This window comes from Narcine bancroftii, chromosome 3 (genome assembly GCF_036971445.1).
Source record: "Narcine bancroftii isolate sNarBan1 chromosome 3, sNarBan1.hap1, whole genome shotgun sequence".
Taxonomy (NCBI): Eukaryota; Metazoa; Chordata; class Chondrichthyes; order Torpediniformes; family Narcinidae; genus Narcine; species Narcine bancroftii.
In genome coordinates, this window is record NC_091471.1 from 248,968,708 (window position 1) to 248,991,871 (window position 23,164).

Consider the following 23,164-nt stretch of genomic DNA (forward strand, 5'->3'; position numbering starts at 1 on the left):
CACCACACATCCATAGAAATTTGCCAGGTCATACCAAACCTCCTCAAACTCCTGAGGAAGTAGAGGTGCTGATGTACTTTCTTTGCGATGCCATTAGTGTTTTGGGTCCAGTAGATCCTCCAAGGTAGTAACTCCCTCTCCACCTCTCATCTCCCAATGATAACTGGATCGTACACGTTTGGTTTTACTTTCCTGAAGTTCATAATAAGCGCTTTGGTTTTGGTGACATTGAGTGCGCAAGGTTGTGGCACACCATTCAGCCAAGTTTTGCACGCTGACTCATTGCCCCTTTTTAGACAACCCACTACCAAGGTATAATCAGTGAATTTGTAAGTGGTGTTGTTTCCATACCGAGGCACACAGTCATTGATGTATAGGGAGTCGAGCAGGGGGTCTAAGAACACAGTCCTGTGGTGCTTCAGTACTGATGGAGATTGTGGAGGACATGTTCTTACTAATCCTCACTGGTTGTGGTCTGAAGGTGAAGAAATCCAGGATCCAATTACCGGTACACAGTGGGGTGTTAAGTCACAGGTCTTGGAGTTTGCTGATCAATTTTGAGGGGCTGATGGTGTTTAATGCTGATCTGTAGCCGATAAAGAGCATCCTGATGTATGCAACTTTGAGGTCCATGTGAGATGGTTCTACACTGGCTCCATTGAGTGCCCTTCCCACTTCTAACATATCAACTTCTCTGAGATACTCAGCCAACTCCACTGGGTGAACAGGTTCACACGCTGGAACTTGGCTCCCATCTACACCATAGCTGGGATGGGATAGTGGGGAAGGGGGGGGTGGGTTCAGGAATATTCTCAAAGCCACTTTGGGGGAAATTTTAGACATATAGCACAGTAACAGCTCCTTCTAGCCCATGACGCCCAAATACCCCAATTAACCTACAACCCCTGTACATTTTGAATGGTGGGAGGAAACGGGAGAAGACAGAGAAAACACACGCAGATACAGGGAGAACATACAAACTCCTTACAGACAGCGCCATATTTAAAACTGGGTCGCTGGCTCTGTATCAACATTGCTAACCGTAACACAGATGTGCTGCTCGCCTGCATAATGCGGACACCAATACCCTGAGAATAAAGCCCTGCAAAATGTAGTTGGCACAGCCCAGGACATCACAGGCAAAACCCTCCCCACCATTGCGAACATCTAAAGGGAAGGCTGACGTCAAGAGAGCAGCAGCAATCATCAAGGATCCACACCATCCAGCAGACCCTCTGTTCTCAGTGCTGCCATCAGGAAAGAGGTGTCAGTGCCACAAGACTTGCACCACCAGGTTCAGGAACAGCTGCTTCCCCTCCACCAGCAGACTCCTCAACCACAAAGTCAATCATTTACGGACTCTTACTTTTGTACTTCATTGATTTTTTTTCTTCTCTCTTATTCTTTATTTGTTTACTTGTGGTTGTTGAGTAGTTTTTTTTGTACTACCATTAAGTGGTAATTCTGCCATGCCCACAGGAAAATGAATCTCAGGTTTGTGTGTGATCTCATGTATGAACGCTAATAATAAATCTGAAGTCTGAATCGGAAACTCATCGCTGCCAACATGAAACTGGAGCATCTGTGCAAGTATTGAGAATTTGTGGGGAGTACGGTAAAAACAGCAAGAGTGCAACATCTCCCATATTTCCCTCCTTCTCACTCTAAGAACCTCTGGCCGTAGCTGAGGCAGAATCTCTGGATACCACATTCCTTTTTCAGCCACTCAATCCACTAAACTGGAGTGGGCAAGCTATCCTCGACACTGAAGGCCTGTCTGATAGGGAAAATATTTAGTTTTGTAGGAAGGATATGAAGGCTGAATTGTTATTTTTGGAATCATTACTCAGCCACGTATCAGGGTATTGCTGAGGCTGCTATTTGCATTTGTATCGAGGTAGTCTGTGGTGACTAATCTTGATCTGTCCTCATTGGCTTCAGCCTTTCTAGTTACACAATAACTTGAAAGTAATTCCTTAAATCACATTCAGGTTTATTGTCATGAACATGTGTCACAAAATTTGTTTTATGGCAGTAAACACAATATTTAAAATAAATGATTAGTGCAAAAAGAGGACAAAGTGAGGTAGTATCCATAGGTTCATTGTCTGTTCAGAAATCGGATGGTGGAGGGGGATGAAGCCCCAGTGGTGTCACTAGGGTTGATGTCATCTGATGCAGTAACTCATGGTGTCACCCACCTCCACACCCCCCCCCCCCCCCCCCACCACCCCATGGACCGAGTGTACCGAGCATAGAAAAGAAAGGCAAGTCCAGGCTGGAGGCAACGGCGCTGAGCGTTGGGGGGGGTGGGAGATCCTGACTGGAGTGTATTAGAAGGTTAAAAAAGTAAATTAGCAGAATTTTTAGCCTTGTAGATATATTGATACATGTAAGATGGGCTTACGAAAATGTTTTTATTGTTATAACTAACTACAGGGATATTTTTATAAAAAAATAAAATTCTGCTGAAACACTGTACAAAAATTTTATGGACATTCATTTTGGTGTCACTACGACTGATGGTCTGCACCCACTAGTGACGCAAGTGTGAAGTTGTTTTTGTACGGTTGGGTGTTTTTCGTCAGGCTCCTGTACCTTCTTCCTGATGGTAGCAGTGAGAAAAGGGCTTGGCTGGGGTGGTGAGAGTCCTTGCTGATAGGAGCTGCTTTCTTGGGACACCATCTCTTAAAGATATCCTTAGGGAGAGAAGGCAAATGCCCATAATGGCACTGGTTGCAGTGAACTGGAATTTACTGTCTATTCACTGTTCAGATGGCTGGCTCCTCCCTCACCTACCCCAATATAAACCCTGGTTTTCCCACCTTACCTCAGATTCACCTGAGGACTATTTTGTCTACTGGCCATTGATTATAAGTTATTAAAAGCGTGTTTGTATTCCTCACTTGTCTCTGAGTGCAATCAGTCACGTTACATTGGGCGAGTTCACAGTCTCTGCCGTCTTCTCCTGTTCTATGCATTGGCACCTCCATACCAGACAGTGACACAACCAGTCAGAATGTTCTCCACAGTGCACCTGTGGAAATTTGCAAGAGTTTTACCAAATGTCCTCAAACTCATAACAAAATATAGCTGCTGGTGAGTCTTCTTCATGATTGCATCGACATGAAATGAAACCTGGCCTCTCAGATCTGACCCCCTTGCCCCCATCTGTCAGTTCTACCACTCTTCAGCTACCCAGCTCACTACTATCCCTTTATGCCACATCCAAACCTTGGATCTTTTCTCTATACCTGCCTGGAAAGTTTAGTGGTCCTGGAAATGCCCAGTTATTGAGGGTCACTCACTGTCTGGATCCCAGTGCTGATGTCAAGCAGAATAAACATTTCTTTGTAGTTATTGCTGCCAAGTCTGTGTCACAACTGTTGACTGTGTGTTGGATGGCAAATCAGGCCCAACTAGAACATAGAACATTACAGTACAGGCCCTTTGGCTCACAATATTGTGCCAACCTACTCCACAACCATCTAATCCTTCTCTTCCTCACCCATAATTCTTATTTTTCTGACACCCACATCTTGTAAATGCGCCTATCATAGCAGCCTCCACCACCACCACCAGGAATGCATTCCTGGCACCCAGGTCTTCAACCTCGTGTTTTCAGGTGGACGGACCATGACGCTGACACCGTTGCAGTGGTTTTTCCGCGAAGGTACCATGTTCATCACGCTGTCAGCCTCCATCCTCAGTCTCTTGGCCATTGCCACTGAGAGGCATGCAGCCATCGTGAAGGTCAAACTGAACAGCAGTGACAAACAAACCACTTTGTTTGAAAAAAAACCTTTGTCTCCCCTAAACTTTCCTCCATTCACCTTAAATAATGTCCTCAGGTATTTTCTATTGTCACCCCAGGAAATAGGTGCTGGCAATCTACCCTGTCTATGCCTCTCGTAATCTTGGATACATCTATTAGGTCACCTCTCTTCCCTTGTTACTCCAAAGAGAATAACCTCAGTTCCATCCACCTTGCCTCTCAAGGTACATTAGTGGCTGATTTTCAGTAAAACCAGTATTGATCATTTAGGTGATCATTTCTCAAGTATTGTGAATAAGATTTAGAGGCAACTCAACCATTCAGAAACTTTGGGACTACAACACAGACTCCCTGGGACCTGCTATGGCCACTGATAGGCAGCAGAGGGTGCGACTCTGGTGCAGTGATGGGTACTAGGGGGGTTTGTCCATCTTCTGTCTGTGCTCCAGTGAGGTAAGCAAGACACTAACAGGAGGATCACATTACAGAGGTACAGTTCAGAGTCCAACTAGCCCATGCACTGTCTTGCAGACACTATGGTTGAGGTAAAAACACAACCCTGCAGAAAATGATAAGTTAATGCACTTTATAGAACAAAGACACATAACCAACTTTTTGGGCTTGAGCCCTTCATCAAGGTCTGGGAAAATTGTGGGCAGGTGCCTGAACAAAGTAGTGATGGGGAGGACCATAGTCCCAGAGGCAGGAGGTAATAAGTGGATAAGGGAGGAGGGCACAACCAGTAAACAAGGGGATGGCTCTGTGAATAGAGAAGGAAAGGGGTAGAGAGTAAAAACAGGGAGTAGGGTAGCAGAAATCGGCATTAATGTCGTCCAGCTGGAGAATGCCAAGGGCCCATGCACTGGTGCCTGTTGAAGCAGGACCTAAGAATGAGTCACATAATAACAAGAGCTTGTGACTTCACTTAATCTCCCTCTGCCCACCTTCTTCAGTGGGGCTTTACAGTTCCAGCGACCCGGGTCCGATCCTGACCTTGGGTGCCATATGTGTACAGAGTTTGAATGTTCTCCCTGTAACTGTATAGGATCCCCATGTGTGCTCTAGTATCCTCCCACATCCCAAAGGCATGTGGTTTGGCAGATCAATTGGACACTGTAAATTACCCCTGGTGTACGTGGATTGCAGGAGAATTAGGGTAGAAATGGGATGATTAAATTATTCTTTGACCCAGCATGGACTCTGGATGAATGGCTTATCCCGATGACATAAAACATGAAATGTTGCAGAATATTTGTATGATTTTTGTTAGTTGCCGTTAATAATCAGCCTGTTGTTGGCGTTACAGGTAAAGAAGAAACACAATGGAAGCTGTACGTGAAGTTTACACTTTAGAATTGAGTTGAAGCTGCAACCCTTGCATGTCCAGCTGAGAGTGGAATTATAACTCGAGATCCATTATGCCCTCGAGGGAATTAACTACCTACACCTACTGCCAGAGACTTCTGTAGAAATGGATGAGGAGTCCACACCATGCACAAAGCCCTTCAGCAACTACTACAACAAGAACCTAATCATTTTTTATTATAACCTGACCAATAAACTTAAGGACTCCAAGTACAAGTCACAGGACCTCAGTGTTGTGTCTGTTATCTTTATCATTTTGTGTTCCTTCATCATCCTTGAAAACCTGCTGGTCCTTGTGGCCATCTGTAGATACAAGAAGTTCCATTCGGCCATGTACTACTTCATCGGTAACTTGGCGCTATCGGACTTGTTTGCCGGCGTCGCTTACATCTTCAACCTCGTGTTTTCAGGCGGACGGACCATGACGCTGACACCGTTGCAGTGGTTTTTCCGCGAAGGTACCATGTTCATCGCGCTGTCAGCCTCCGTCCTCAGTCTCTTGGCCATCGCCATTGAGAGGCATGCAGCCATCGTGAAGGTCAAACTGTACAGCAGTGACAAGAACAGCCGGATGTGCCTGCTGATTGGAAGCTGTTGGATTGCCTCGGTGCTGCTGGGTGGGTTGCCCATCATGGGCTGGAACTGCATGTGCCATCTGAGTGGTTGCTCCACTGTGCTCCCTCTCTTCTCCAAGAACTACATCCTATTCTGCATCACCATCCTCAGCATCATTCTGCTGGCCATTGTCATCCTGTACTTGCGGATTTACCTGATTGTGAGATCGAGCCACTGTGAAACAGCAGCCCCGCAGACCTTGGCCTTGTTGAAGACTGTGACCATTGTGCTTGGTGTGTTCATTGTGTGCTGGGCACCCACCTTCATCATCTTGCTGCTGGACTTTGCCTATGATGGGAGCGATTGCAAGATCCTTTTCAAAGCTGAGTATTTTCTGGGCCTTGCCACGCTCAACTCGGCCATGAACCCCATCATTTATACCCTGAGGAGTAGGGATATGCGGAGGGCATTCCTGAACGTTCTCTGCTGCTGCACCTCAGTGATGGGCAAAAAGACACAGATGAGCACCTACTTCAACACACTTCGCCACCCCAGTACCCTGGATCGGTCCTACCATAAACACGAGGCACTCGACTCGCCAATGATGCCAGAATGTACGACCTTTGTGTGATGCCTGTGGCTCATACGGGGCAGATAGTGAGGATCATGGCACAATCAGCAGATGCACTCCACACATGATCTTGGTTAATCCCCCCACAAGTTAACTCTTCAATGCGTGGGATCAACTGGATACTGATGTCACATGACCAGTGGAATTTATTTTTTTTACCTTGGAATCCATGTGCCATCTACCAAACAAAAAAGGAATAACCTTGCGAAGAGGACATCTTGTTCAGCCATGCCAGGAATAACAGGTTTCAAGACTGTGCCAAGACTCTGCAACGTGACCAAGGCATACCAGGAGCATATTTCATATATAACTGACATTGCTCGAACTCAACAACTTGAAACTCTGTGATCTTAACCAATGGGCCAGAGGTCATCAGGGGGCCATGTGTTAATGGTATGTGGTACAAGTGAGGAAAGAATTTTTTGAAGGGGGGTGCAACAAAAGCATATTCTAAATAAACATGCCCAGTGTCATCCCAATGTTACCCATCTCTGACAGAACAGTTCCTGGCTCTGAGAAACCTGACCATTCCCTCACCCCTCTCATATACAGCTCTATAATTTAGAGATGCAGCACGGTTACAGGCCCTTCCGGTCTATGAGCCCGAGACATCCAATGACAACCTTGTGACCATGCAGACCCTGACTCCAAGACCTACCCCTATCACTAGTCCAGTCCCAGTGCCTGATGGGTATAATGGAACAACCCTGCAGTCCAGAGGTGTGATGGGACCATTGATCATCCTTAAAACAATAGAGCTGCATAATTGTTACCCCAGCACATTATAAATGGACAGTGGCAGTCTTTATTACTAAACTTAAGTCAATGATCTCCCAAGCCAGCAGCACTGTGGCAGCTTGTTTACCACAGACTGTAGCAGTTCTTAAAGGACTCACTGGTCAACTCCTTGAGGGCAAACTGAGATGGGCAATAAATGCCACCACATCCCATAATTGAATGAAGGAATTGAACAGTACCCTGTGGGAAAGATTTGTTGAATGAACTGAACCTTTATTGAGAGTATTGCCTTGGCAACAGAAGAAAAGCTGATGCATTGAATTAATCTATGTGAAGATCAGACATATTACTGCTGCTCGGCACTGCTTTAACATTAGTGTTTGTTCTATTTTAAACGTGGTTTTACAATTTTTTGAAAGCCACAATGTGCTGCTGCATTCATCTGACCCCCCTCCTTTGCATTTACCCCTTTCCCTTGCACCCGTTTTGTAGTGGTATATCCAATTGAACTTTTCCTTTATATCACCACATTTGGTTATTCGTGTCCATGTTCTCTTGCTGTTTAGCCAGTGAAGGAGCCATGGGTTGTGGGAGATGTCACAAGGGTCAAACACCCACAACACAACTCCAGGGCAGAAATCAGAATGCACTGGGCATTTAGCCATTTGTGTAGAGTCAGTTCTCTCTCCTGAGGGAACCATGGTACTCAGTCCATGGTGCCTCTCCTTGCCCTCATCCTGCCCCATGAGCAGTTTCCTATTCAACATGTTGGAATTGGCTTTCAATTAAAAATATAATCGATTCCGAGGGCAAAGGTTGATGGGAGTTGTGGCCTCCATTTCCTTGAATGACAAGGATAATGGTGGAATTAGCCTTGACTTGGTTTCAGTCTTAATTCCAGTAGGCAGGTGAGATACTAATTGATGTCTTCACCACTGTGACGCTGTTTTGGAAGATTATGTTGAATTAGATAGGATATCTGTGGTCAAGTGAATGGATTGCCCCTTTAAATGAAGGTAAACCCATAGGTTGTTGTGTGGTTTCAATGGTTAAGTGGCAACACTACAGCAAAAGACAGTATTAAATATGAATGTTTAATGTATATTGAACAATGTACAAAATGTCAAATATAGAATAGTAAACGGTACGAAATCCCATTTGGGAATTGTTCACTGAAAATTAAGTGAATGAAAAATAAACTTTTTTCTAAAAATCTCCATACTTGGTTTGTTGCTTCAGATACAAGAGCTGCTCCATTGAAAAGCTCAGAATTTGTTTTTTACAGGAGTAAAACACCAAAGTCTGCAGACACTGTGATTGAAGTAAAAACACAAAGCTGAAGGAACTCAGGTCTTTATACAGCAAAAATTGAGATACAAAACCAATGTTTCGGGCTTGATCCCTTCATCAAGGTATGAAAAAATGTAGTCAGGTGTTCCGAACAAAATTGTTTGGGGTGGGGGGCAGGATCACAGTCCCACAGGCAGGGGAGGTAATAAGGCAGAAAGGGAGAGGGCTCTGCGAATGGAGAGCGAAGGGGGATGGAGAGCTGGAGGAAAGAAAGCAGAGGGAATAAGAAGGCGGGGGGGAGGAGAACGTGGAGTAGGTTAGCATAACTCGGAGAAGTCGATATTAATGTCTTCCGGTTGGAAGTGTCCAGACGGAAAATGCTCCTCCAACTTATGGGTGATCTTTTTACAACATTGCTTTGAAGAGGTGGAAACTGGAGTTATAATCCGCAGCTGGACTGATTTAACATTGACACTGGTGTGAGAGACTCTTCTATATCCCGATTTCTCTTTCTCTTTCCATACCAACGTTGAGCTGGATACCAAATGCTAGCAAACTGAATGTGTTCGAAAGATGGGGGTGAATTAATGCAAGACCTGCAAGCTTGTTAATCGAGAAGACATACACTGACAAACAGCTGTGAAAGGCAAATGGCAAACAGCAGGTGATTACATCTTTGAGCATAAGTAGTATGACAACCGAGAACATTTGTGGGTGCAGCACAAGGCAGCATTAGATGCTCCAAGGAAGCACTGCTTGTTCTGGTATCAGCCTATGTAGATTTGGCTTATCGGGCCTGTTAACCCTGGGGTTAATCCTCACCATATCCGTTTTGTTCTGATTTCTGTTTTTATTTACCATCTCTTTCAAAGGGGGAGAAGGGGTTGAGTTTAACTGTTTGTCTTGGTGTCAGAGTGCCACTGTTCTGCAGAGTAGAGTATTTTTAAATTCAGCTGTCAACTGAAACTTTGTGGCCAGTTGATGCCAGTTTTTTACATAGCCCTAAGATGCCCCAAAATTGTACTGTTCTAATAATGCCACGGACCTTCTACATCACCACAGAAAGCAAGCAGTCACAGTTTAATATCTGAGATAGCATTTCTTTGCAATGCAGCACTCCCTCAGCAATGCCCCTGTGGTATGGGCAGATAACAGGAGAGTGATGTGAAACATGGAAGTCTGCAGACACCATGGTTGAAGTAAAAACACAATGCTGGAGAAACTCAGCTGGTCAAACAGCGTACTCTATATAGCAAAGATAAAGATACATAACCAATGTTTCTGCCAAGTTTCTCCAACAGGAAAATGATGTCAAGTCTAAAACAGAAAAGGTGGGGTGGGGGAAGAAGAATCAACCTATGGTTCCTTTCTCTTATATTCTCTTACAAAGCACCATTCCCTCCATACTGCCCCTCCATCAGGGCACCGTTCCCTTGGTATAAGACCTTTGAGTTTGAATGTATAATTTAATCAATGCTTCTGGAGAGCACTGCGTACATAATCTCCATATAACATTCTCATTGACAACATATGCAACTGGTGGGTTTTGATCTCTATTCAAAATAACAATGTTCATTTGATGTCAGATTTTATCTTGATGAATTAATCAGTTTCTGGCTCTTCCCTTTTTCTGCGACCTTCCTCTCCAGCTTGTTAGAGGAATAATTTTTTAAAATATTTAATATTCCATACATGTAATAACTACAATTATTATAATAGATATTAAAAAAACAAATTGCATACATGATGGTTTTCACCCCACCCTAAAACCCCTCCCTCTCACCCAACCTCCCCCCAGCAAATAAAATATACAAATTGAAAAAAGTATAAAAAGATTAAAAAAAAGAAAGTAAAAAAGAATCTTTGGATTGCAGAGAGAGATGTCGTGCAATACAATTAATCAGTTCTAACATAAACATACAAAGGAGAATTCTGCAGGGCTAGAGGGATAAAAAGGATATCACTACAAATTTAATCCCATTATTAGAGTGTACAAGTGTGAGATAGAACGAAGATGAGTACTGTAATAGAACCCACACCAAAAACTGCAGCCTCTTGCATCCTTCAATTGCATTCAGTCCACTAACTAATGAGATATACCCCTCTGGCCTCTTGATTCCCCCTATTTTATTGCAAACTTAACTGAGATTTAGATCTGGAACTCCTTCCTTTTACTTTAAGATGCTCCTTGATTTGATTTGAGATTTATTGACATCACATACAATCCTGAGATTCTTTTTCTTGCAGGGGAAGCAGTATTACCACTTATTAGTAATGCAAAAAAAAACTACATGATATACACATGTAAACAAATAAAGAAATATAAACAAATTGCAAAAGAGCGTAAAAGATAAAAGTGCAAAAGCAAGAGTCGTTAAATGAGTCCCTAGGGGTTTACAAACTGGGGCTGCTCAGGGCCTGTGTTTCCTACCTGTGTAGCGTCCCCTTACACACTGAGTCGAACGATGACGGGCCGATTTAAGGGCGATCCTATCCCTTTGGTGAGGCGTCACGCACCCACTATTTTTGGACACTGACATGAGAGGCATCAGATGCAGAGTACAAATGAAAATCAGTGGCAAAATGGGTCAGTTGAACTAACATAATGTATCAGCATCATTATGCGATTAAAAATGCTAAATTCTATAAAAGTTAATTTAATGTACAGTATCCCCAACTTCATTCATGATACACCAAATCTGAAATTATTTTTGTGTCCAGCTTAAAGTCGTCTATCACAACCTCCAATTTTTTTTCAGGAAGTAGATCTTTTGAAAAAAATTGTTGTTCAGTGTTATCAAATTTTCAGAATTTCAAAATGTTGAAGGGAAAAAGATCCACCTCATCTGTCTTAAATTAGCAACCCCTTATTTGTAAACACTGACCCCTTACCCCCCTCCCCCCCAAGTTCAAGACAGCCCCACTACAGGAAATATCCTCTCCCTTTCCACCATATCAAGACCACTCAAAGATGTTTCACTCAAGTCACTGCTCCAAATTCCAATGGGGACAAGATAAGTATCCAACCTGTCTTTCTAACCAATTCCAGGGGTCACTCCAGTTAACCATGATCTTGTTGAATGGGGGATATAGTTTATCTGCATGGTGGCTGACTCCAAATCGGAACCATAAAATACTACATACTACAGTATAGAAACAGACTCTTTGGCCCATTTACCCCATGCCAAACAATTTTTCCGTCTGGTTCCATCTACCTGCAACTGAACCATAGCCCTCCGTATCATTATCAAAATTTCACAAATGTCAAGGAATCGGCTTCCACCACTTCTGCTGGCAGCTCATTCCACACTTTCATCTCTCTGTGAAGCAGTTCCCCCGAATGTTCACCTTAATGATTTCACCTTTCATCCTTAACCCATTTCCTCTTGCTCTTGACTCTCCAACCTCCGTGGAAAAAGCCTGCTTGCATTAACACTGTCTATACCCCTCAGAATGTTGTTCACCTGTATCAAACCTCTCCTCATTCTCTAATACTCCATGGAATAAAATCCTAACCTTTTCAAATTTTTCTATAACACAGCTCTCAAGTCCCAGCAACGTCCTTGTAAGTTTTCTCTGCACTCTTTCAATTTTATTGATGTCGTTCCTGAAGGTAGGTGACCATTCATTCTCCAGATCTGGCCTCACCAATGCTTTGACCAACTTCAACATAACATTCAATATTTTGATTTGTGGTCCTCTCTTTACGACCTTATTTATCTGTTTTCCAAAATCACTTTGTTCTATCATACATCTCAGTTTCCCACCATTTATCGTATGCCCTACCTTGGTTAGTCCTCTAAAAGTGCAAGACCTCACAGGGTCTGCATTAAATTCCATCTGCCATACTGTAGCCCAATTTACCAGCTGCTCCAGATCCCACTGCAAGTCTTGAAAGCCTTTCTTACTGTCCACTACACCCAAAATCTTAGTGTCATCTGAAAATTTTTGATCCAATTGACCACATTATCATCCAGATCATAGATGACAAACAACAACAGACCCAGCATTAAATCCAGCGGCACACCACTATTTGCAGGCCTCCCGTCAGAGAGGCAATCATCCACTATTACTCTCCAGCTTCTCCTGTAAAACCAAAGTCTAATCCAAATGTTTACCTCATCCCAAATACCAAGCAACTGATCCTTCGCGGGTTTGTGAAAGCTAGGGTAAAGCATCTAATTAATGTAGTGCTGTACAGCTGGTAAATAAACTGTTTACCTGCCAAAAAAAAACAAAAAAAAACAAACAAACAAAAAAAAACAAAAAAAAACAAATAGGATCTTTTCAAAGGGCTTACTAAAAGCCATGGAGACAACACCATTCCTTCAACTTTTTTGGGAACTTCCTTAAAAAACTGTACAAGATTGGTTAGACAAGACCCACCATGCACAAAGCCATGTTGACTATCCCTAATCAGTCCCTGTCTATCAAAGTACTTGCATATACAGTCTCTTAAGATATCTTCCAATAACTGATGTCAGGATCACCAGCTGTTAAACAATGGAACACATTATCTTTCCTTCAGTACTTCACCTGAGCTGAAGTAAGTTTTAAATACCACTGCTAGGGCCCCTGCAATTTCTGTGCAGGAATATTTTGTGAGGCTCTGGGGATTTATCCAGCAAGCATCTCCCCTATCATCTGTTTGGGTCTGTGATCTCACTGCTGTCTTGCCTAACATGTTCTTAATATGAAAAGCAGAACTGAACACAATACTGACATCCTGAGGAATACGAAGTAGATGCTCCACTTGTGCCCACATCTCCTGCTTCACCACCATTCACCACCCAAACAGTCCTTCCAAGTGAAGCAACACTTCAAGTAAATCTACAGGGGTTATCTACTGCATCCAGTGCTCCCGTTGTGGTCTCCTCTACATGGGAAACTGGGAGATTGCTTCGTTGAGCACATTGGCTCTGTCCACCACAATAGCAGGGATCACCCAGTGGCCACCCATTTCAATTCCACACACCATTCTGCCATGTCTGTCCATGGTCTCATGCACTGCCAGACTGAGACCACAATGCAAATTGGAGGAACAACACCTCATCTTCCATCTGTCCACCCTTCAACTGGATGGCACTGACATAGTCTGCTCCAATTTCCGTTAAAACCTCTCCCCCTATCTTTGTCTCTCTGTCTCCTTTAATTTGATTTACTCTCATACTCTCTTTTCCCTGTCTCCTTTCACAGATCCAAATTAAAATGATCAACTTTCCTCTTATCATTTCCAATTAACAACTTTTGTTTGTTAGTCTTCTCTCTTCCCCTCCCACTTGTCCGCCTTTCTCTCCCCAGTCTTTAATCAGATGCCTGTCTGCTTTTTGCTAATACCTTGGAGCTCAGGCCTGAAACATCGGTAATATATCTTTACCTCATGGATGCTGCGATACCAGCTGAGTTCCTCTAGCATTTCTGTGTGTTTTAACAATAGTGAGCAAAACTTCTGTACTCTTTCATTCTATAACCTAGGCTAATAAAGGAAGACAATTCATCTACCTTTTAAAAATCACTTAAACTATCTACTGTGCTTCCATTTAGCATCTTTGAACATGGATTCGAAGGTTTCTCTGTCACCCCCAACATATTCCTTTTTATTGATATTTCCTTTCCTTGCACTTCTGCGAAGGCATTGTCTTGCATTTTTCCAAATTAAATTCCATTTTACCACTTTTCTACACAACTGACAGATCATCTACAGTATGTCCTCCCAGCTGAAAGCTTTTCTCATCACTTTGATGTGCAGGCCAAGAAGTACAAGGTTTTAATACTACTTTCAAGAAACCACTTGTTACAGGTCTGATGGGATCACACTTATTTCAGTTTCCTCTGACAGACAAGCTATGCCCTGCCACTCGCTTAATAGCTCTTGTACAAATCTCCTTGGTGGTCACACTTCTGACAGCTTGAAGGTCTAGAATGATATAGTCTGCCCTTCCCCCAACCAATATCATATCATATCCTGTCACCCAATGAAACAATGTGCCTTTAAGACAGTGAGAAAGCTGCATCAGCTTAATATTGTAAGCGGTACAGGGACTGGGGGCAGCTACAAGACCCAAGATGCAGAGTTAGATGGTTCAACATGCAGGGACAGTGGGCCCAGTAACACAGAAAGGCAATGAGTCCAAGAAAGGAAAAAAGGCCAGAGCAATTGGCAGTGTTCTGGGATGGGAGGCAGTGTTCAAAGACAAGAAAGACCAATGATAGGAGAGGGATTAGATGACATGCCCAAAGAACAAGGTATAAGGCTAGACATCAAAATCATTATGAATCATCATTAGAATCGTTATGACATTGGAAACCCAAGCAAATTTCTACAGATGTATGGTGGAAAATGTGCTGACCAGCTGCATCACCACCTGGTATAAGGACACCAATATCACTGAGTGTTAAGCCCTGCAAAAGGTAGTGGACACAGCCAAAAATAATCACAGGCAAAACCCTCTCCGCCATCGAGAACATTTACAGGGAACGCTGCTGTCGGAGAGCAGCAACAATCAAAGATCCACACCACTCAGCACACATTCTGTTAGAACCACAGAACAATTACAGTTCAGAAACAAGTCACCTCGGCCCCTGTAGTCTGTGCCAAAACACTTTTTATTGTCTAGTCCCACTGCTACCATCAAAAGAGATATAGGTGCCACAAGCCTCAAATTACCAGGTTGAGGAACAGTTGCTTCCCATCCACCATCAGACTCCTCAACAACAAACTCAATCAGGGACACATTTAAGGACTCTGACTTCTGAACTTTATGGATTTTTTTCTCTCTGTATGGCACAGTCAGTTTGTTTATATTTTTTTCTTTATTTACATGTATACATATCTTCTTCAGTAGTTTTTTTTACACTACTAATAAGTGGTAATTCTGCCTCACCTGTCGGTAAAAGAATCTCAGGGTTGTATGTGATGTTATGTATGACAGACAGTCCCAATGACAGGGCCCAGTGACCGATGATACCTTGGCGCTAGTAGAAGGACACAGTCAATTTTTTTGACTGGATTGTGATCATAAATGCAAATGTTATTTTCCCCCAGAGGCTGTGAATTTCAGGCTCAGCCTTAAAGGAGTAATCACATCAGGCTAGCAATCAAATCTAGGATTATTCTGACTCAGTCCCCCTACTTCATGGGTTCACTGCCACGTGTTTTGTATTTTGTTTACAGAATGACGCTATGCTGTTAATGACCTCAAACAAAAGATTTGGAAGCCACGTGGCTCCAGCCTTGGCAAAGGCCTCAATGCGAGGGTAACCCCACTCCCAGCTATGTTGGGAAACCGTTGGGATTTCCAGTGAACAGTGAAGTGGGGAGGGTGCTGTTTGATGGGGAATGGAACTGATCACTTAAGATTGAATATAATCAATTTGTTCCTGAAAACACACTTAGTGCAGTGGTTAGCACAGCACTTTTACAGTGACAGCAACTGGGACCTGGGTTCGAATCCGATGCTGGCTGTAAGGAGTTCATACATTCTGTGTGGGTTTCCTCCCACCATTCAACACGTACCGGGGGTTATAGGTCAATTGAGTGTAATTGGGTGGCATGAGATTATGAGCTGAAAGGGCCTGTTACCATACTGTATGTCTAAATTTAAGTAATTTAATTTAAAATGTAAGACTTCATAAGAACTTTGATTTGTAGGCCTGACAGTCCCAGCCGTTGGTTCGAGCCACATGCCCCAGTCCTTCAATGGGAAGAAGTGGTTTGTGCAAATGAACCAGGACTATGGTCAGAGCCACAAGGGAGTTAGAGATTGGCTGTACTAATAAAAGTCTCTGTGCTTCAGGTCAGGACCCTGTCACAATTCCCACTGCCCCCTGATGTGATTGCTCCTTTAATGAAGGGGATAGAACAGATGGACTGCTTCTGCTTTGTGAAGTTCTATGTTTAACTCTCAGCCAATGTGTTAGGGAATTAAAGAGGAATTGTTTATTTGAATTATTTATCCTCAGGATATGGTTACACACTGATAATACCACAGTGATAAGTGAATGAATGGATTCTAAGACTATTGATCTCCACTGTGGGAAACCAGAGATGCTTTTCTTCTCATTACCTCCACCTCCCCCTTCACTCCTCAGTACTCGCCTCTTTCAAAATACATTAATAAATCCACTGAGCTATAATGTGTTCAAACCCCCACTCCATCAGGGTGGCACAGTTAGCACGACGCAGTTACAACGCCAGTGATTAGGACTGGGGTTTGAATCTGGCCCTGACTGTAAAGAGTTTGTACTGTGTGGGTTTCCTCCAGGTACTCTGGTTTCCTCCCACTCTTCACAAGATACCGGGGGCTGTAGGTCATTGGGTGTAATTGGGTGGCACGGGGTCGTGGACCGAAATGGCCTGTTACCGTGCTCCATGTCTAAATTTAAACCCAACCCCAACTCCATCTCTTTACCTCATAACAGACTCATCCTTCTCACAGTCTCTTGGTTCTCTGTTCAACCCAGAGATTAACTTTGGACCACAAATCCACACCAAGTCTGCCATGGCTATCCATTTCTATCTTATTTCAAAAATAACTCTGCCCTTCTCATCTCACCTGCAGTTAAAATCCTCATCTGTGCCTTTATCGCCTCCAAATGTTCCTTCACAACTCTAGCTGCCTTCCTCAATTCCACTCTCCAAAAATATGAGGCCATCCAGAAGTCTATTCCCACATCTTTCCATTCACCCATCTCTCTGGTATCTACTACCCAACAGAGGCTCCTGGTAAAGCAATGCCTTGATTTAAGATTCTCTTTGTTTTCAAATCCTTTCCTTTATCTGAATTCCCATAGTACTGCAACTGTCCAAGATCACTGCATTCCAATTCTGGCACCTTGATCGCCCTGGAATGAGTGACTGCACTAGTGTGTGTGTGTGCATGTGGCCTCTGTCTGTCATGGTCAAGTATGGGTACTTGTACTTCTGGTAGTCACTGGTTTGTTTCCGACGCTATAAAGTGAAGCTGGAGTGGCCTCTCCAGGACGCAAGCCAGGGCAGAGTTGAATGGAGATCCATCGGTTGCCCATGCAGTGGAACCCCCCCCCCCCACCCCCATGCTAATGACAGGTCCAAAGGAAAGACAAAAGTTGGATAGTTTGGTGCCATTGCTGAATACAGCAGCAGTCAGCCCCCTTCAGGACTCTGACTCCAGATTTTTCCTCAGGATTTACTCCCAAACCCTTTCCCGTGAGCAGGTACAGCCACAAGGCAGCGGAAGTTTAAAATCAGAGTTTTCCCTCTCCTAGATGATTTAACATCCGTGGTTAATGAGCCCCATCTACCTGGAGCAACTGGTTTCAAGGCACCAGTGGCCCTCCTTTGGCCCTTCCGTCAGTGAAAACAGCTCTGCTAGGCATAAGAACTATGCCACATGTGAAGGCCTGGAGTTGGACTTAGTTGTCAGAGTCTGTTTGGGATGCACACCATGAAGAGCATTTGTGTGGCAGTGGGAGCTCACTCCAGTATTAATGGTCATGCTTTCACATGCTTAGACTAAAATTTGCAATTCCCTCTTGTAAGGTAAAAACATCATGAGATGGGACCAGAGAAGGAGTCACCCAGTACTAAGGAGTAACAGAATGCAGATGTGACCTTGTACACTCAAGATAAGCTTGACACTAACAAGCTGATGAGCAGCAGACTAACAGTGAAGGGTAGCAACAGCTTATTCATTGGACAGTGTAATGGTATGATAATTTACTAAGTATGTGTCCTGAGGTATAAAAAAACACCACTTGCTGATATCAGGAGAATGCGCCTTCTCCAACTAACACTGTTAGTTGTAAGTATTACAATCCGGTAATAAAGAACCTTGATTTCGACTCAGTCTGGTGTCTGACTCACTCATTCTTGAACAAAGCAGACCTAACACTCTCCATCTCTCTTTGTGCTTTAAGTCACTCCCTAAAATTTATCTCTGAGGAATCGATGGTATGTTGTAAAGTTATTGTTTGATAACACTCCTACATCTTTTAAGGTCATTTTACACGTAGGAGTGAATGATCAATTATGTACATTCGAGATTAAGATTTATTGTCAGAGAACATAACATCACATACAGGACTGAGGCAGAATTACCACTTACTGGAAGTGCAAAAAAAACTGTACTCAATGTACACATGTAAACAAATAAATAAATGTAAACTACTGTGCAATATAGAGAGAAAAAATAAAGTGCAAAAGTCAGAGCCCTTAAATTAGTCCCTGACTGAGTTTGTTATTGATGAGTCTGATAGTAGAGGGGTAACAGCTGTTCCTGAACCTGATTGTATGAGTCCTGTGGCACCTATACCTCTTTACTGATGGTAGCAGGGAGAACAGAGCATGTGCTGGGTGGTATGGATCCTTGATGATTGCTGCCGCTCTCTGACGCAGCGATCCCTGTAGATGTTCTCGATGGTGGGGAGGGTTTTGCCTGTGATTTCCTTGGCAGACACACACACACACAGATACAGCCAATTGGCAGAGAAACACACATGCAGTGTGGATTGAACAAGTGACATGGTTAGAAATCTAACATCCGATATTAGGACTTAAACCATAAAAGGAGTGTGTGAATTTATCATCTCCTCCACTGGCTCTCCAGTGAAATGAGTTTCAAATTAAAGATTGTTTTGACCTATCATTCTAAGCCCATTGGGCTGAGTCTGACAAAAATAATTTTACAAGGGAATCATCCTCCTTGGCTTGATATGGTCCCTAAATTGGTTGATTAACAGGTGCAAAATGAAATGCTTGAGGAAAAAATCTGCAACAAGACCTCAGCAGGCCTTGTATGTAATGGAACAAAAGATCAAAGATTTGATTTCCACTGAAACGGAGGACATTTAGTCATTCACAATCTGGAAATAAAATCTCATTTATATCCCGTTAATAACTTGTCACTGCATAAAACCTGTATTGAGTCATAAAGACAGAGATCATATTCACAGCCTACACAGGAAACAGATTACACGTGCAAAGTGGAAGCAAACATTTAAAAAGTCCTACTTAGAAATGCTCTTCTGCACTCAGGAAATGTAGAACAGATATCACAGTCGGCTTGCCTGCAATTACCAAATGTATTAATCAATAATTCATTAACCAAGGAGAAATTGATTAATGAGTGTTATTTCAGTGATTTTCTAATTCTTGATCAATCAATCTCAGCTGGATTTCTCTAAATTCCAGATTCAACACAGCCTACCAGGGTTCTCTTCCTTGCAGCAGAAGGTGGAGATGATATCGTGCACTGTGCTGTGATGGTCAAGTTGACAACTGGTTGCCACAGGTTTGGAAAAGGTGCAGTCTCGGTATTTGGCAACATTTCAATTGAAAACACACAAAGCACAGGGCAATGCTTACACTTCAGGTCATTGATCAGTTTATGCAAGACCTGTCCCATTCCACTAGCTCCCACCTCTTCCCTTAAACACAATGTAAGCAACTGATGGTGAGGGCCAAGCGACAGCTGCCCCCCCCCCCCCCCCCCACCACAGTCACTCTTGACAACCACATTGTATGTCACCATCGCCTCATTCACTCAGGCAGCCACTCAGCAATGGAGGCACAGCTATTTTTACCAAATGGACTTTACCACATGGATGTTACTGAGTGACTAAGTGCTGTGACCTGAAGTTTACATTCTGGTCACTGGTATCCAGGCAAGTGTTATAAATTATCGGGGAGCTCCAAAATGGGATGTGTGATATTGGAGCCATAAGAAAAAAATGGCCTTCGTGCTATGTGCACAGACCAACAGTTGTGATAACAGCACTGTGAGGCTAACTCCAATCTGACAATGGAGGACTGATTCCCTTAGCACAGCCAACCCCCATGTGACTACATGTCGCCATCCGGTGGATTTAAAGCCTCATTGCTCTAGTGTTAACACTTAAATTGAATTCACATCAATGTGGGAAGAAAGAACTGCAATATTTTGATTTCCCTAAGTCCTGCCTGACAATATAGCCTGGACAACAGCACACAGAATGAACAATAGTTAGGAAGCCTAGCTGAGTGTTCAGTCTCCTTTTACTGTGAATACATCAACTTGAAGCTCAGTTCAAATGATGGGAAAAAGATTTGCATCCTCACTCACTCCAAGAGTCAAATATGAAACAAATCTGTCCTTCTTTGTGCACAGGAACAAAATGTTCATACAAATAGCAAGCATCAATTAACATCCAGCCATTTTTACGTTTATGTACTTTTCTAAATGGTGGAGAGCACCAAGTTCTTTGGAGTTCATATCGAGTGACCTATTGTGGGCACTCAACATCTCCTCACTTGTCAGGGAGGTGCAACAGTAACTGTACTTCCTGAGAAGACTGAAGCGGGCAAGGCGACTGCCCACCATCATGTCAACCTTCTACAGGAGCTCTATCGAGAGCATCCTGGCCGGCTGCATCACAGTGCGGTACGGTTGCTGCAGAGAAATGGATCAGAGGTCAATTCATAGGACCATAAGAGTGGCAGAGAGAATCACTGGAGTCTCCCTACCCCCTACCAACATGATCTACCAGGATCGTTGTCTGAAGAGGGCACGTAAAGTTATTGAGGACCCCTTCCACCTTGCACACAGGAGTATCAGAGCCAGCACCACCAGGCTGAGGATCAGCTTCTTCCCACCCGCAGTGAGAACGGTGAACAACCAAAGGAACTGGTAACACTCACCATCTGAGCTTCGTATTCATGAAACAATATTTATTTATTTGTACATATGAAGACCAGTACTTGGCATGCATATGTATTGTTCGTCTGTATCTGTGTTATGTCTGGTTGTGTGTCTGAATGTTTTGCACTGAGGACCAGAGAACGTTGTTCCATCAGGTTGTACTTGTGCATCAGATGACAATAAACCTGACTTAAAATAAGATTTGATGGGCGTCTTTCATGATACTCGTCTAACCCTCAAATTATAAGCTTGTGGGTACCAATTAAATTCCAGAACAGTTTCTTGCAAGAGTTTGTAGGCAGAGACTGAATCCATACCAACAGGGGGCAGAGCAGAATGACCTTCAAATGGTCAAATTACTATTTCTTTCCCTTTTTTCATATACCTCAAATAAAAGGCACTCTGCAATAGCAGCTGCTGTTCAGCCTGGTTGTGTCCAATTCATATACCAGAGATTTGAGTATAAAACAAGGCTGATATTCCAGTGCAATACAAGCCAACATATTAGAGGTAATGCTAGGTAAATCATTTATGGTTGTAAAGGTAGATAAGTCTACTGATTCAAGATTCTTTTATTGTCATGTGATAAAACAGAAAATGAGATATTACACAGACATTTCTTTACCATTTGCCATCAGCAGAAATTGCCCACCACCAGAAAAAGAGAAACAAGAGAGAGTCCCCTCAGACTCAGTGAGTGTCCATGGATTCGCTTCCGGTGCTCCGGCAGCCTCTGCAGCCACACAGCCTTCAGTCCAAACCATTGGCAACCTGAGCTCCAGATCCGAACCTCTGACACAATCAGGAAGCGCTCAGCGTCCTTGGCACACTTGCGCATCCCAGTTCCGATATCTGGTACCCTTTCAGCTACTCGAGCCAGTCTCCAGCAGTCCGCAGCCTGATGTGAATCCCTTGACCGTATGGTTCCTCGCCTTGAGACACTAACAGCCCCACCACCGCCTGTGTATTCTTCAGCCTCGGAGCCCCTCACTGGACTACCGCAGTGGACACCGTCCCAGACCTCTGATTACCTAGAGTCTGTAACCTCTCATGGCTGCTGCCATACATAGGTGCTGCCATCTTGGGCCAGACACCGCGGTTGCAGGGTTTTAAAATAAACCACCGCTGACTAATAAGTCATTTAAAGCCCGTAAAGAGCTGACAGCAGTTGAACTGGGAGGTTAGACCCCGCGGGGGAGCACTTTGTCTCCACTCCCCGCTCGTCTGCACCTGGTTCTGATGGAATGCATCCCAGAGTTCTGAAAAAAATGGCAGAAGTTATAGCAGATGCGTATGTGGTCATTTACAAAAAAAAAATCACTGGACTCTGGGCAAATCCTGCCAGATTCAAAGACAGAAAATGTAACTCCACTTTTTAAAAAAAAGGTAGATGAAAGGAAGGAGATGATTAGACAGTTGCGCAAAATCCTTAGTTGGGATAATGCTTGAAGTTATCATTAAGGAAGACATCTGGATGGAAATTGTTTCCACAGGCAGATGCAGCATGGATTCAGAAAGGGCAGGTCATGTTTAACTGGCTTACTGGAGTTCTTTGAGGATATAATGGGAGCAAGATGTGGTTTACTTAGATTTCCAACATCAGTTATTATAAGGTCATCTACTTTGGAAAGAAAAATAGTAGCTCAAACTATTATTCAAATGGTGAAAAATTGAAGCATGCTGTGTTGTTCAGAGAGACCTGGGAGTGATGAATTGCAAATGGTTGGTTTGCAGGTGCAACAGGCATTGTAAAAGGTGACCTTGTAAAAGGTGACCCATCCCCTTTTTGCCCAAAAATCATGCATTTTCTATAAATCCTGTGTAAAAGTCAACCCCCCTATTTTTGGCCCCAATTGCTCCCAATGTCCCAACCGCAGATGCGCGCCCTGGCTGCCCACCCATCTGAGCTCTTGATGCCCTGACTGCGAACCCTCTTCTCGGCTGCCTATCCATCTGAGCTCCCAACGCCCTGACCATGGATCCCCACCTCGGCCACCCGCCCATCTGAGCTCCGACGGTCTGACCAAAGATCCTTTGCCAGGCTGCCCACCCACCCACCCAAGCTCCTGACGCCCAGAATACAGACTTATCACCCGGTCCCACCCATCCTAGCTCCCATTGCCTTGAGCGATGCTGGTTCTTACTGCAGTCAAA

General features: G+C 43.6%; 1 protein-coding gene and 1 long non-coding RNA gene across 6 annotated transcripts in view; one reads left to right on the forward strand and one right to left on the reverse strand.

Annotated features, from left to right (window-relative positions):
* Positions 1-8,281, forward strand: part of LOC138758499 (sphingosine 1-phosphate receptor 2-like) — an 82,351-nt gene extending 74,070 nt beyond the window's left edge. For all 3 annotated transcript variants that reach the window (XM_069927484.1, XM_069927485.1, XM_069927483.1), the window contains one exon: positions 5,082-8,281. In XM_069927484.1, the coding sequence (XP_069783585.1) occupies positions 5,247-6,326 (1,080 nt within the window). In that variant the 5' untranslated portion in view covers positions 5,082-5,246 and the 3' untranslated portion in view covers positions 6,327-8,281. The remainder of the gene's footprint in view (positions 1-5,081) is intronic.
* The window catches only part of LOC138758500 (uncharacterized), a 69,100-nt gene that overhangs the window by 25,321 nt on the left and 20,615 nt on the right, over positions 1-23,164 (reverse strand). The window contains exons 1-2 of one of the 3 annotated variants that reach the window (XR_011354303.1): positions 19,541-19,755; positions 10,786-10,887 (exon numbers count right to left, since the gene is read on the reverse strand). The exons of 1 other annotated variant lie outside the window; for it this stretch is intronic. This is a non-coding gene — a long non-coding RNA (uncharacterized lncRNA). Of the gene's footprint in view, positions 1-10,785; positions 10,888-19,540; positions 19,756-23,164 lie in introns of those variants that run through there. One more of the 3 variants, XR_011354305.1, reaches the window with a different exon arrangement.